At 50.4% G+C, this 15735-nt stretch overlaps 1 protein-coding gene across 1 annotated transcript in view; it reads right to left on the reverse strand.

Moving 5' to 3' along the window:
• The window catches only part of MSI2 (musashi RNA binding protein 2), a 209584-nt gene that overhangs the window by 38324 nt on the left and 155525 nt on the right, over positions 1-15735 (reverse strand). Inside the window, 2 exon segments of the mRNA XM_039563174.1 lie at positions 5991-6105; positions 11456-11538. Of these exon segments, the coding sequence (XP_039419108.1) occupies positions 5991-6105; positions 11456-11538 (198 nt within the window).

The following is a 15735-nucleotide window of genomic DNA, read 5'->3' on the forward strand; positions in this document are numbered from 1 at the left end:
AGAGAGAGAAGTTTGAGGATTAATGAAGGGTTTTTCTGAAGGGTTTTTTTTTTTTTGTTTTTTAATACAATGCACAGTGACAGGGAGAATGGGTGAGACCTAATTTTACAGAAGGTATTAAAAAATCAGATTTATTCTGCTCATGCCAAACTGCAGAGAGGTTTCATCATTATCCTGGATAGAAACATCTCGAGCCGCCGGCGCTGGCCCAGCTCCGAGCAGGAGCCCTGTCACTCTGGTAATTAACATGCACTTTGGTGTCTGGAGCCCAAGGACTGTGCATACTTGTTAGCTGGAAGAGTAAATGCCAAATGCTAAGGCTAAACACATAACACGGGTTTGCTCTGACATTTGGAGAGCTTACAATGAATGTACTTTGCTTCAGAGCTATTGACAGTTGGAGATTAAGGTAGTAGTAATTCTTTATCCCGGGAGTGTGAAGGACAACAGTTAACACATCAAAGAGTTGGAGGCAACAGCAGCGACGAGCCAGGGAGTCAAAGAGCTTTTAATTTTTCAGGAAAGTAAAAGGAAGCTGTGTGAGGTGCTTCCGAAGGCCCTTTCTGAGGCAGAGCAGCGGCGCAGCCGACCTCGGGCTGCTTTGGGAGGGTTATGAGGAGAAAAACCCACTTGAGAGCATTCTGTGAATAAAACCACCTCAGTGAAGGCACAGAGTGGCAACTCTGCTGGCTGGAACAAGCAGCTGGAATATGAGGGAGCAGGGCCCGGAGCGAGGGTGCTGATGGGCACTGGTACCAGCCTCGGGTGAAGTCTCCCTGCGCCACACGGTGCCTGTGCCTGTGTGCCAGGACCAGCCAGGCTGGGCAGGGGGCCTCACTCTCTTGTCTGCATGTGCTGGATGTCCCACTGGTCCCTGGCCATGCGTGGGCTGGCAGCAGCCACGGGGTCGCACACTGTGACACCCCGTGTTTTAACCTCCCCACCCTTACAGAGCACAGCCATTCTCTCTGGTCCCACAGTGGCTATTTGCTCTGACCCACATGGCCAATGTCCCGAGGTGTCCTGTACACTCAGAGGGTTTCCTAAAATTCTAACCTCACATTGATTCTCAACCTTTCCTCGCTCAGTTTTCTTAAAAACAGGCACCACCCCGTGCAATTCCAGTGCACTAAATGCCGCAGAATGTCCCCACTGAGCCTCAGAGTCACCCCAGGCCTCTCCAGACCAAGAAACCATCAGGAAAAGTTTTCTCCCGCTGTCTGAAGTCAGTGGGAATCTTGGCAGCAGCTGGGATGGAGTCCGGGCACATGCTCAGCAGCCGAATTGCTCTTCTGGGGGGCTCCTATCTCTGCTTTTATTTATCCTTTAATACACCCATCCATCACCCAGCTCTTTTCCTGCTGCAGCAAGTCCCTCCATTTCCGATCAGATTTATATATATGTACTATTAATCATAATCTAAAACTGGAAGATAAAAATGCTTGGATGAATTCTGATTATGGGATTAAGCAGTGCCAGGCAAAGGCAGCCCTATGACGCCCGGACAGCACGTGGCGCTCAGTGATATGTACACACTGCTTTAGCCCTCCTTTCACAGCTCAACAGCTGGATTCCCTTAGAAATTAATCACCTCTGTCATTAAATCAGATCTTTCAGAGTTAAGCTTTACAAACCTTTTTTTCCTTTCCTTTTTTTTTTTAACAACACTATTGATAAATGGATTGTTTGCTAAGTACACAGTGCCATTAACGCCACTGAAAAATCGCTCTGCGGCGTCCGACCGCAGCCCCTCTCTCCTTGCCAAGAGGAAGAATTCAGTTTATTCTGATTCAGGCAATTCTGAAGCAGATCTGTCAGCTCACAACTGTCAGGGCACAGGGACTGACATGCTGGGCAGCACCTGAGCTCTGCAGGTGTGGTACCTGTGGCCCCAGCTGGATTGGCACAGTGGGGGGATGGCAGCTGCCCACAGTGGTTTGGATGCCACCTCTTCTGCTGCCTGCCCTGGAATGGCCCTGCCTCTGGCCCCAGGGCATGCCTGCTGCAGCCCTCCTGTCCCTGGCCAAACCTGGCTGTGCCTGATGGCCACGGCACCAGCCAAGCTGCCTGGGGGCTCTGCTGGCACCGCCAGCACTCTCGAAGTCAGGCAGATGAAATCATAAATTTATAATACAACATTACTTCAATTTTCCTCTTCATTTACTGCTGCAGTGCCCAGCTCTGCTCAAACGACTTGAAGCCTGATCCTCGGGGACGTTGCCTGGCTGAATATCAATGGTGCTTAACGCCACACCCACGTGGATCCTTCATCAGGCCAAATGATGGCCATGCTGACCTATCCAACACTCCCATTAGGTGCCATCCTCATCCTGCACTGGGCACCCAGCAGTTGGTTTACTAGCAATGATCAATCCCTTGAATTATCCCCTGTTGCTAGACCAAAAATCCAAGTTTTGACTGCATCACCTCCTTTAGAGCAAGACTCTCCTGTTCACGGAAGCAGAACTCAAACCAGCAACCAAACCACTTTCACACCACTGCTTCCACCCAGCTCCTGTCCAGGCTATGGAAGTGTCTTTTCATTTTAAAATTTGGTGATGGGGTAGACAAAACTCATGGTCAATATGTGGGAACACTGAGCACAAAGGAGACAGGGGACCTCTGCAAAATTAATTCAAATGCTCCAGAAAATGCATGGAAGTTGTTGTCTCCAAGTGCTGCTCTGAGTTGCAGCTGCTACTCCATTGAACAGTGTCTGGTGGAAAAAGGAATGACTTTCTTTGAAGGGCACAAGCTTCTTTTATGCATGAGCTCAGCCTACCTAGGCTGAGCGTGTGCAGGAACACAGAGCCCTGCCAGAGACCTTCCGAAATCCGTGTTCCACCACACATCGCTCCCGCACTCTGCGGGTGTGAGCTTGGGGACTGAGTGCTCCCACCTCTGGACGGGTTTGCAAGCTAAAAGGAGCCAAATTTTAACATTAAACACCAGGAAGATGCCCATCACCAGGAGAAATGAGTGCTGTGGGGCCCAGCTCAGGGTCACCTCCAGAGCCAGGTGTCACCGCTGTGGCTGCGGTCCCAGACACAGAGAGCAGCTTCAGATGGGAGGGGAGATCATCTCCTAATGTTGCTCCTCCGTTGCTCTCTTCTTTCCTCTCTTCAAGTTTTCAGGCACAGACCTGAACAGAGGGCAAAAAGCCGTGGGACAATGCTGGGACACCCACGTGCCCTTGGGTGACTGGGCTCCTGACCCGTGCACCAAGGCCAGGAGCCAGCGTGAGGCTCCAGGCACAGGGTGAGTTTCTTGGTCACCAAACTGCTCCACGCAGCCAGACACGTGCAAGGGGGCACACGAGACCTGTTCATGAGCATCCACGGGGCTGGGGAGCAGCTCTTCCTGCTGGCTGGGCTGACAGGGAGATCAATGGAACTGAATCTGCTCCACTCTTTATGCAGAGGGGCTCATTAGTGCTCCTCCTCTCCCTGAGACCAGTGTGTCCCACCAGCAGCCTGAGCCCCAGACAGCCCAGCAGCTGTCCTGGCACAAGGTTCAGCCTTTCTTGACTCTCCCAGTCAAAAAATCCTTTCAGAAGAACACTTTAATTTTGCTCCAATCAACCAAATCATCACAGAAGCAGCTGCCTGCGCACCTTTAGACCCCGGCTGCTGCAGGCTCCTTGGGGAGGCTGTGATTAATGAAAAAGACCAACTTCCTTAATAGCTTTGGAGGGAGTCGCTCCCCGCTCCTTCCTTTGGGTTGTCTTGTGCGTTCGTTCCTCCGATTCCCTCCTCTGCCCATCAACAGCAGCTGGAGAAGGTGACCTTGAGCAAGGGCCTCTGGAAACAGGTATAAAAATCCTTCCAGAGCAGCCCCAGTTGCTCTGGTTCAGCCCAGTTGCGCATGGAACAGAAGGAACAGGGTAGACCTGACCCAGCCTCGTGAGACCCCATGGAACACTCAGCAGTGATGGAACTCTGTGTCTGATCATTTGATGGGTTAATTATGCCCCTCTTCCTGCAGGGATGGGCCCTGAAGCCTTTGAAACCGGGGGTTTCTGATGGCCATCCAGCAGCTCTGCTCTCCTGTGCTGCAATTTCCTTGTTCAGCACTTAATTATTTAACACAGTGCCACTGTAGCAAGCAGGAACTTGGAAGATGAAAAAGCAGCTCGAGTGGATAATGAAGCATCTGGCCTTCAACATGCATCAATCACTAGAGCTCAGCAAGTTCCCCCGATCCGAAATGCAGGGAGAGCAGTGTGGGATCAGCTGGAGCCGCACTGGTCAGGGTGACCCAGCCCCCCAGTGCAGCAGGACCAACAGGTCCAACACGTGCCCCATCTCTTCCTCTGTGCAGTTCCACTCACTGAGGGCTTCTTTCCTTAACTCTCACAGCTTGAGATGATCCTTTTCCAGAGAGACAGCCCCGGTGGGAATGGACTCACACTGCACCCGGGGGCTGAACTTTCCCTTCAGGACACTGGGGTGGATCCAGCTCCACTCACTTTGTGCCCAGCTGCAAGGAAAAAGGCTGAGGCCATATGGTGAAGGATGATGCTGCTGTGGATTTTCTTGGCTTCCCAGGGTGACCTGGACTCTCTCCCCCTGCAGCCAGCACGGTGGCACACAGACCTCCACACTCCACCTCCACCACCCCGACCTCGGGCAGCACAGGTGGAAAAGGAAGAGAAAACAGCAGAAATCAAGTACATTAGCTCAGGCGCCCGGGGAACACACAGGTAACGAAATCACAGACTGACTAGAGCAAGATAAATATTTTAGGCATAAAAAGTGATTTCCAAACACTATGGGGCTGGGTGGCAGTGGAGCGTGGGGAGAGCGAAACAGATGATCAGCTGCAATAACCCGATTACACATCCCAGAATGGATCGCTCCAGCCACACGAACAGAAGTACTATTACTTCAGAGATAAAGCAAACATGGCAGGAAGTTTTTCCGATCAAATCAAGCAGTGTCTGGTGTCAGACACCTCAGCATAACAGCCTGATCCTTGCAGGAACAGAGTCTTCGGACTTGACGCCCACCCCACGGGCTCTGGGGTCCTCCAGCATTTCAGCCAGCCCCTGAATCTGCTCAGCAGAGCTCAGGGCAATCCAGATTCCAAGGCTGGGTTTTGTGCTCAGTTTCTGTGATCATCTAAACCCAGGACAGGAAAGTCAAAGCATCCCAAAGGGGGACACTGGCCTGGGAAAGGCTCACTGCTGCCTGGGGACACCTCCAGATTGCCCTCCCATTCCCACATGCTTCATGGACACAGGAGGTGACAACTGAGGCAAAGCCCAGGGACACAAAGGGAGCAGAAAGTTTAAAATATATGGTGTTTTACAAAAAAGTATTGGCAATGGATTAGCAGCGTTTTGGCCGAGGACAGAGTATCAGCGGTTGTCACATTATTTAGAAAGAACTATCTAGGCAGAAACAAATGAGAACCAATTATAACTAAATAGACCTCGTGCACAAATAGGAATTTGCCATTAAATATCATTTATCCCATTTAATTAGTATTTTCTGGACACAATACTCAGGACTAAAATACCATTCCATCTCCTTGAAACTTGTAATTATTGTTGCGACCTGTCCTGTTACGCATCCCCCCGCTTCCTCCATCCATGCCATTTAAGAACCAGCAAGGTTTTCAATTATCTATGCTGAACTGTCAAAGCTACCTTTAAAAGAAGGGGAATAATGTGTGACTCAATTCCTCTAAAAAAGGGGAGAGATCATTTTTAGTCAGAATGAACACACTGCATCTTTCATCATTCTATTTTTGCGAGTAAGAGTAAAACAGGCTATTTAAAACATCCATTTAAATGCAAATTTTTTATATTCCAGGCGGGGGGGGGAGTTAATCATTTACCACAGACAGGATTATTTTCTTCACTCCACCCCTGCTAAAGTTTCAGCCTGGCACCCACACAGGTGCAGGGATTTGCTCACCCCTGTGGCTTAAGGGTTTGGAAATCAGGGAGGCAACACAGGCTCCAGAGTGGTGGCTGCAGCACTTACCCAACATTCCCATCCCTAGCATAAAAGCGTCCATGGTATACGGCAATCCACGTGCCCTTCCTCTCGTCCCTGGTGGAAACATCACTTCTTTAGGTTGTGCTTTCTTACATTCTACCTATTGAGCAGAAACATGTACAAATGAGATGCAAATGAATTCCATGTAAATGTCAAATGCAGAACTGATCTACTTAAGGGGGGGAGGTTTATTTTTAGCGTCTGCCTCCCCACACCTCCTCCCGCTCAAAGGTGAACTTCCAGAATAGCGTAACCAGATTTAAAAGAGCAAACGTGTGTGTCTCTTTAACCACCCACTGCAACCCCCCAAAGATGACAGAAGTGCTGATTTAAGAAGTTCCTTGTTCCTGAAAGGGAAACCGGCACTTGGGGGATGAATGGAGGGAGGGCTCCAGCATGGCTCCATGGCAATCGATAACAGAAAACGACTCCCAGTGATCATTACAAAAAGCTGCTTTTAAAATAGGAATAAAGAATCAATATTTTTACCCAGCAGAAAATTTCTGTAAACCCTACTAATAAAGGATCTGCATTCTTTCACTTTCAGTTACTCCTGCTGCCTTTGGAAGTTGCTCAACACCACTGGAACCACGTGGCGATTCCACCAATGCCCTGTGAGACAGCAACTCAGCCCTGCTGCCAGTGGGATCCCCAGCCACCCTCTTCCTCCCAGGGAAAAGGAGAAATACAGCACTTCTCCATGGTTTCTTGCTCGGGCACTGCCATCTCACGCCCCCAGCAGACGGCCCCTGCGCTCCCCTTGGCCCTGGTGCCACAGCTGCACCAGTCAGCTGGTTTGGAGCTAACTGGAGTCATCCCAACCCATTCCTATGTGGCTCCACAGCTCAGTCCACGCTCTGAGCAAGAGCGTGACATGCAGTGGTGCAGCCCAGCACTGCAGGGGCTGTGGGGATGCATCGCTGGGCTGAGGGCTGAATCCACAGGTTTGAGCTTTGTGCCTCTAACTTTGTTCTTCTGATTTTCAACCAGAGCGTCATTTAACAGGAGTTTGCCAAGATGACTCCTCCAGTCAAATGATGGGGGGAGCACCAGGAGTGTGTCATGTCACTTCATTTCACAACCACATCTCTTGGGAGGGCCACTGCTCCCAATGCCACGACAGCATTGGTTTACACCTCACGGCCACTGGCGCTGCACAGTCAGGATGATAAAACCCATCCAGCCTGGATGGATGGACAATTAACAGGGAAATGAAGTTTGGATTAGCACCGTTAGAAACAATAACCTGGTAATTAGCTTTTGCAACCACAACCCAGCCCACCGCTGCTCTCTGTGAGCCTGGCACTGCTTCTGATTTCCACAGCACACAGGGATACAAAGGCAATGGCAGCGAGCTGCAGAGGGGTTTTAAGCAGGATTAAAGGAGAAGAAAAAGTCACCAGTAGGAAAGAAGAATAATTCCTAAGCCTCTGTAAACAAATATACCCCATACAGAGGGCAAGAAGATTCTCCATTATCCAGACAGTCTCTCTCCCCAAGGGAAAGATGACATGTGGGATACAGGACTGGGAGCGTGGCCCTGCTCTGCTGTCTGGGAAAGGGGCTGACTGACCCCAGCCCTACCAGCTCATCCCGAGGGGACTGTCACACTCCCCAGGCTGCAGTGTCAGACCATGAGGTGCTCTGGGAGGCTGCCCATGCACCATCCCATCAGCAAACAGGGACAATGTCAGAACAGGAGTGAAGCACCACAACAGTGGATCCATGGGGGGCTTGGATGGTGCCTCTTCATCAACAGCAAAAGCGGAAAGAAAAGGGGCCTGGCTACTCTTCTGCCAGAATCCAGCCCTGTTCTTATGGGGAATGGGATGGAAATGGCCAGAACCACTCCACAGCCACAGTTACTGCAAGGGGAAAACCCTGGAGGCGGCAGGGATGTCACACATGTGACAGGACACGCAGTGAGGCTTCTCCAAGAGGGAATGTATATGGATGTGAGTCAGGGCTGGGCTCCATACTGAATTGCCCTTGAGAGCTGCCCGATAAGGGTCTTTGTACACACATCTGGACCTCACTGAAACTTTCAGTTCAGCATTTCTGGGCATCTTAATAATTTCCAGATTTTTTCCACCTCCCCGTACAAGGATGTGCTGCACTTTCAGCAGCCCAACAAAGAAAGGTTTAACTCTAAGGCAAAAAAAAAAAAGAAAAAAAAGGCAGGGAAACTAAAATTCACTATTTTTGTTTAGTCTAGTTTGGAGAATTAACCTTACACTGGGGTACTCCTGGGTCAAGCGGAGCAGTCTCAGCCACGGGAACCCAGGAGGGCTGAGCTGGGGAGTGAAAAGCCTCTTATACCCAGCACAACAAAACAGGCTGTCAGCTCTCAGCCCAGGATGTCTCACAAACCTCTGGTTAACAGCTTTCCAGGGAAACCAGGGCTATTTTGAGGAAAGCAGAATGAGCAATATCCACAATGCACAAACCCCCACTGAGCCACCCAAAGACAAGGGGACTTTGTCGTGCCAGCAACGTGTGATTCACAGCCTGGTGGGCTCTGATCACCTTGGGGACAACGTGTCACTCACACCATGGGCGAGCTACACCACGCAGCAGCAGAGAAGTTTTAAGCTTATTTTAAAAAATGCACTGATTATTTTAAAAAATGTCATGGTTCTGTTGATCTACCAGATTATTGATCAATGACTGGGGCTTAGAACTAAAGGATCTGGAGCAGGCCCTGGCACAGGCTGCCCAGAGAAGCTGTGGCTGCCCCTGGATCCCTGGAAGTGTCCAAGGCCTACAAAACCTGCAAAATCCCACCCCAAGAAGGAGGAAGAGCCACAGGTGCTGGGCAGTGTCATGGCCTGTTCTAGAACAGCCCAACATTTCTGTCAGTTGCTCCAGAGCCTGGCATCAGACCTTGACTCCAGGCTCAGCTCATCATCTCCCTCGCCATCACTGTACCCAGGATGAGAACTGAGTCCGCCACAGTGGGATCTAAGGGAAAATAATTACTCCCATCATGTTTCTTTTCCAGCTTTTACTTTTCCTTAGAAAAACAGGTGTCTCTCTGCAAAGCAGCCTGCTCCTGTCAAAGGAACAATAATCCGAGGACAGCTCGTTTGGGTTTATTGTCCCCCTGCAATGTTTGGAGCATCTTTGGCCTCCCACGTAAATTCCAACTTCCATTTATTAAATACCTCACTGGCATTTTCTTTTCACTGTCCCACTGCTCGTTTAATATTACATTTGACATTCTAAGCTTTACGGATGGCAACAGAAGCAGAATGGATGAGCTAAAAATAGCCTGCCAGGGAGGCTGGAGCTGGAAATAGGCTGGGGAGCAGCCACCCCGCTGCCCTTTGCTTGCCCCCGTGCCTGGGGAAATGACGGCGTTCAGGAGACGAGGAGCAGCGAGCCCAGGGTGAGCCCGAGCCCACCGAGCTGCGGATATCCCAGCTGAGCAACCTGGGATGGGCACAGGGAACTGGGTAGGGATGGGAATGAGGACAGGGCGTCCCAGCCACAGCTCACGGAGCCACTGCAAACCCCATAGCCTTGGGCTGGGGCTGCGAGAGCCCATCCCCTCCACGGCTCAGGGACAGAGAGGGACACGATCCAAGTATGACATGACCCCAACAGTGCCCCCAGCCAGCCGTGTGCCACCCCAGGCCAGCTGTGTGTCACTCCCAGCTCCCCGTCACATGCAGCTCCCCCCGCAGGGGCTGGGATTCAGCTGCAGACACATCAGCAAGGCGATGACTCAGTCCCAAGACAGGATCATGTCTCATCCCCTCGCTCGTGGGCTGCTTTCAAAATCAGTGCTGAAGGAGTGACAAGAAGAGAACACCCAGAGACGGTGGCACCTGGAGGGGGCACTGAGTGGGCACAGGAGTGGGAAGGGGATATTTTAATTACCCAACAACAAACACCAACACCCAAAACTGCTTCTCTTGCTCTCTGTGATGTTCCTTGAGTGCTTGCACCCTGTCCCATCCTCCACGCTCCCTGTTACCCTCCTGTGCAGCCTTTCACCTGGGAAGGAATCCTCCCAACAGCTCTTCCCCATTCCTCCCCTCCCAGGGGGTGCCCAGCCTGGGGCACACCAGCACCTGCTGCTCCATCCAGCTCCCCCCAGCACAATCCTGAGCCCTGCTCCAGAGAAAAGCCTGTTGTGGGGAATAACTAAACCTATGGAGTGTGCCCTCCTGCTGTGGATAGGAAAATCCTGGAGGGGAGCTCTTCCCTCCCACCTGCCAATCCCTAAATTTACATCCCAAGCGTTTCTAATCTGTCGCTGGGTCTGTCGTGTGGGGGTGGTTGGGGTTTGTTCTGTGCTCTTGTTTTAAGGCAGACTAACAGCATTTAGTAACTACATAAAGGGAATGAGCCTCCCCCACCCCACAGGCGCTCAGGTGAGGCACTGTGGGGACAGGCAGGAGACCCCGGTGCAGGAGGAGCTGGGGGGCAATGGGACAGGGCAAAGTCCACAGCATTCATCTGAAGTGGAGCAAGAGAATTCCTACAGGAGCAGGAGCACTGCCCCAGCCCTGCCACCCCACATTTGGCCAAGGGGACCCCCACTTTTATTTCAGATGCATATTGCAGGGAGGAACAATATGAGGAATATTATTTCAGTGCCCTGGGAAAAATTAGCAAGTCAAATATTGAATCAGGCCTCCAGCATATGCCAAGGAGATTGCTTTGATCTTATCCACACTAAAAGCTCTATTATTGAATTTAAAGTCTGTGAACACGTATCAGACCAATATACAATGCATATCTGAATACACATTTGAGAAGCAAAGGATGTTTTGACAAAGGGAAAAAGAGTATTTTAGCTGAAAATATCAAAGTTACTGCAGCAATTGAAATACAAATGCCCCTTTTCATCTGGCTCAGGGCAACCCACAACCTGGGACCTGCCTGTCACTGAGGAGGAACTTCACCCGGGCTTGGCTCCTGGGCTGGGCCTGGGTGGGAGCGATTGTGGCTCCATGGCAGAGAGCCATAGGGACAGGGGCCAGCAGGCAGCAGCCACGGCAGAGCAGGATCAGACCGGGAGCTGGGCCAGAGCAGAGTTTCTGGGAGCGTGGTGGGGTGTAAGAGCCACCCCACGGCACTGCCCTCCCAAACCCGAAACATCAGGGCTCTGACTGGGAGCAGGGCAGGAGGAGGAGGAGGAGAATGGCTTCCCCACGGCTGCTCGAGGAGCTGAACTCACACCCTCCTCAAGCCCTTTGGCTTCATACACCACAAGCTGCTGTGGGGCAGCTGCCTGAGCCTGTGGCCGCGGGGGACAGAGCAGGGGCTGGGCCAGCCATGGTCCAGGCTCAGCACCCCGTCCCCACCACCCTTCCAGCAGACACGGGGTGTGCCCAGCACCCTCCCAGAGGGGCATCCCCCCACCCCTGGGCACAGCACACATCTGTGACACGGGGTCAGAGCTCGCTGCCACCGCTGCGCCGCGGAGCACCAACACTCACCATTTTATTATTGATTTCGTGGAAATGAATTTCACAGACTTTTTCCACCACGTCTTCATTTTCAAAAGTTACGAAGCCAAATCCTATTTAATAAAGATACAAAAAGGGGAGGGGGAAGGAAAACATTAGTTAAGTGTAACAATTTCATTTTAATAAAGCATTATTTAGCCATTGGGACTTTGGAAAACTTCCATAACAACGTGCACGTGTGACTACACCTGCTGCCTATGGAGCTGCTCCTGAGCTTATTGCAGCCTAATGGAGGGAAGAAGCATTGTCTCAGGGAAAATTAATACGGTTCTGTTCCAGCTCTTCCATAGGATTTAATGGAGAATTAAAACCTCCTTATGGATTTTTTGATCCATCCTGCAGAATTTAATGGATAGTTACACCCCGGTTACATGATGGCTCAGAAACTACAATAAGGCCGTATTTTCTTTTACACCTTATAGGTTTTTAAGAGCAATCTCTACAAAACCCAATTATATTTCTATGGAACCATATTGATTTCATCTCTTGTTTAATTCCACGAGACTTCTCCATTAGAGCTGACTCATTACACGACCCAAAAACCATAAAAATCCAGGAAGACAGAAAATGATTCCTCATTTACCCCTGGCAAGGAGAAAAACCCCAATGCTTCCCAAACACAGGGCAGCACTTTGTGTTTCCGTGTGCTCTCCCCGCTGCCGCGTGCCGGGTCAGCCCCGCTCCGGAGGTGGTTATTTGTCCCTTTCTTCCTGAATTACTTCCTCTAATACCTCATCAGGACATCCTGAGGCCTCCAGGAACCCATTACGTTTAAGGCCTCTGATCTAATCGTTCCTCTCTTCTCCACTGCTGCTTCAAAGAGCCGAGGATTTGGGCTGGTTTAGGCTGTTTGATGCCTGCTGCCTGCCTGTAGCTGTACACTGAGTCTGCTCTGCTGGGGCTGCACTAAAGGAATCTGGCAGCCCACCACAGCTACACACTGCGTTCCCTGCTCCTGCCTTAACAGAAAAACCTCAGGCTAATGAAAAAACCCCAATCTCATGTGTTGGAGAAGGCTCGATGAGTCAACATCAACACCAATTATGCTAATGAAATCTTAAGAATCTAGTAACAGGATGAACTCCATCCCCCAAACTGGAAACTGCTGGACTCTACACCGGTGAAACTGCACGAGGCTGGAGCAGGGACAGCCCCGGTACAGCCTTGCCTCCGGCTGAAGAGGAAAGTGCATTGCCAGGTGAGGTCCGAGCAGTTCCCAGACAGCTCTTTTGGGAGCGCACAGTACCTGTAGCCATGGGGAATGCTCCCATCCCACTTCAGACCCTCTTACCGGGAGAAAACCCACCAGGAATGGTTTCTAGCCCTCCTCCAAGGTGTAACCCATCATCCTACAGCACACCAGGCTCACAACACTGCTCTGCTTTGCACTTAGAGCAGGCAGTAGCCTGAAATTTTTTACATAACTCGAGTCTTTCATTTGCCTTCTAAATTACTCCATTTAAATCTACCTTAAACAGACCTGCAGTTAAACCTAAAATTTTTGTGGTTAACTGCCTGAATCTGGCATCCCAGGAATCCCAGAGCTGGGAGCAAAGCGTGGCCGGGATGACTCTGCCCAGCGCAATGAAATGCCCGGGCTCGGGCTACAAGTCATTAATTGTTTGAGCACCAGCAACATCTTCATCATTAGCAACTCATTAGCGAGTGCTGCAGTTGAGGATTTCTCTTTCAACTTGTGTCAGGTCTTGGTGCCAGGATGGAGGGGAGAGGGAATTTAGGAGATTAGCCCTAATATGCCAAACACCTCGAGGAAGCCGCTGCAGTCATTACACGTCTGGACTCGGAAACAAATTTCCCATTCTCATCCCACTCCATATGGCTTAAGCACAGGTTTATCAAGAAATTATTTGTCTGATTAAATCAGATGGCCACCCAGCTTCCTGCATTTCCAGACTTTATAACAATGAAATAACAATCTGTAGGTGTCAGCAGGCATTTGCAGGTTTCTGAAAGATCTGTGGCACTCGGTCAGACTGGCCAGGAGAGGAAAACCAGAGGCGATTTCTATGATGCCCAATACCTCAAACTCAGTGGGAGCAACCAGAGGATTTCCATCTGCAGGCACACAGGCACTTAAATTCCTCCCTGTGAGGGTGGTGAGGCCCTGGCACAGGGTGCCCAGAGCAGCTGTGGCTGCCCCTGGATCCCTGGCAGTGTCCAAGGCCAGGCTGGACATTGGGGCTTGGAGCAGCCTGGGACAGTGGAAGGTGTCCCTGCCCATGGCAGGGGGTGGAACAGGATGAGCTTTATGGTTCCTTCCAACCCAAACCATTCTAAGATTCTTTTCTTGTTTCACTTTTTGGATATCAAATTCCGACTTTTAATAACTGCACCCACACAAAGATCCCCCCGCACACATGTTCTTATTAGTTCCCATAATGAATACACGCTGATTTTTAAATTACCAAAACTCTCAGAAACCTTCCTGGACTAAATAGACAATTATTTCTTCTGAGAGGTACTAAGAGTCAACAAAAAAATGGTTCTCGGAAAGTGTATGGAAAAGATTAACCCAAAACAAAGGCGGCTGTTGAAAACGGTGACAGAAATAGGATTCTGGTTGTCAAGGAGCACACGTTTTAAAATGAAATTATACTGCATCCTTCTGAATGAAGCTATTATTGGAAGCTAACAAGCTCTATTTAAGAGATAAGCATTTAACAGAGTCAAACGGTTGGGTTTTTTATTCAAATGAATAAAACTGAATATTCATTTGAATAATCTTTTCTGTAAAAGAAAAGACAAAGAAGAGGGGGAAAAAAATAAAGTAAGAGGCAAACAGATGCCCCAAACGAGAGGCTCTGAGCCAAGCACCAGCACTAAAGGAAGCTGAGACATGTATCCATGACCTTCAGGTGAAAAACCCTCCTCTGGCATCTGCTGGGAAAAAGGAGTTATTCCACTCCATTCATCTGCTGAAAAAGGAGTCAGCCCACTCCATTCATCTGCTGGTTAATGGGCACCAACAGGCACCAAAATGATGCCAGCCCTGACACCTGACATCTGATGTGCTCTGGGCTGGTGATGAGCTGGGCATCAGGCACAGGGTGAACTCGAGGATCTTGGAGGTCTTTTCCAACCCAGATGACTCTGGGATTCTGTGAAAAACCTCCTTTGATCCGAAGCCTTGTTCAGCCATCAAAGCTGCCCAGGCCTGTGGGCAGGCAGCTCCACAGAGTCAGCTCAGCACGTTCTGCCACAGTACTCCAGAAATAAGAGAAACATTGTTCAGAGAAACTGACTGAAACCATAAAATGATTAAAATACTGTAAAAGAATAGGCAGAAGCCATAAATACTATTAAGCAGCCAGACTGAAGATACCAAATGTCAGTGCTCCCATGTTGTGTATTTTGGTTTTTTTCCCCCTCAAACCAATTGTATTTCACACTTTTGTCATCACTTGAGAGTTTTTACGTCAGCCTTGGTAAAATATAGCTGAGATGACGACACCATGGCTGTGAAATCCATCTCCTTTCCCTGGCTGGCAGCATCATTCCCACAGCCCCAGGTCTAGCTGCACAGTGATCTGTGTCACAGCTGTGGCTGCACACGCCGAGGACGTCACTGGCTGGCAGAATTACATGAAAGCAGCTTACCCGGGTAAAGGTCTCGCCTTCAAACCTGTGCTCGCCTTACAACAAGGAAAACAAGGTGATTGCATCCCACGCCACAGAGGTTAAACCCAGGCTAATGCTGGGGTTAACCCTGGAGGGCTCTGATGGGCAGACCAGGACCCTGCCTCAGCCCCCAGCCAGAGCAATGCCACAGGTACCAGCACCTGCATCACCGTCTGGTGCCTGAGCCAAGCCCACCTCACCAGGCAGGCACAGCTCTGAGGGGCTCCCCAGCCACCTGAAAGATGCTCTGGTCGGTGAAAACACTGCAACTAGAGCCTGTTTTAAGTCCCAAGCTGTCTGAAGGTCACCTGATGATGTCGAGCAAGTCACTCAATCTCATCTGCTGTGCTGCCTCTGCCCGAGCTGTGTCCGCACAGTTGGCGAGGCTGCGGGGTCTCTGCAGCTGGGACAGCCTCATCCTGCACTTACAGCAACTAGAGAGCTCCTGAAAATATTCTGGGAACTAGGGGATCACCAAGGCTCCTTTGTCTTGTGCAGCAATCCCAAAGAACAAGGGCAGGAGACAAGAGCAGGGAGAGGACAAAGGAGGAGATTTACACAGCCCCCATCGCACCAACACAGCTCTGCTTAAACCTCACTCCTGCTGCCCA

The sequence above is a fragment of the Corvus cornix genome, chromosome 19, assembly GCF_000738735.6.
Source record: "Corvus cornix cornix isolate S_Up_H32 chromosome 19, ASM73873v5, whole genome shotgun sequence".
In the NCBI taxonomy this organism is placed as follows: Eukaryota; Metazoa; Chordata; class Aves; order Passeriformes; family Corvidae; genus Corvus; species Corvus cornix.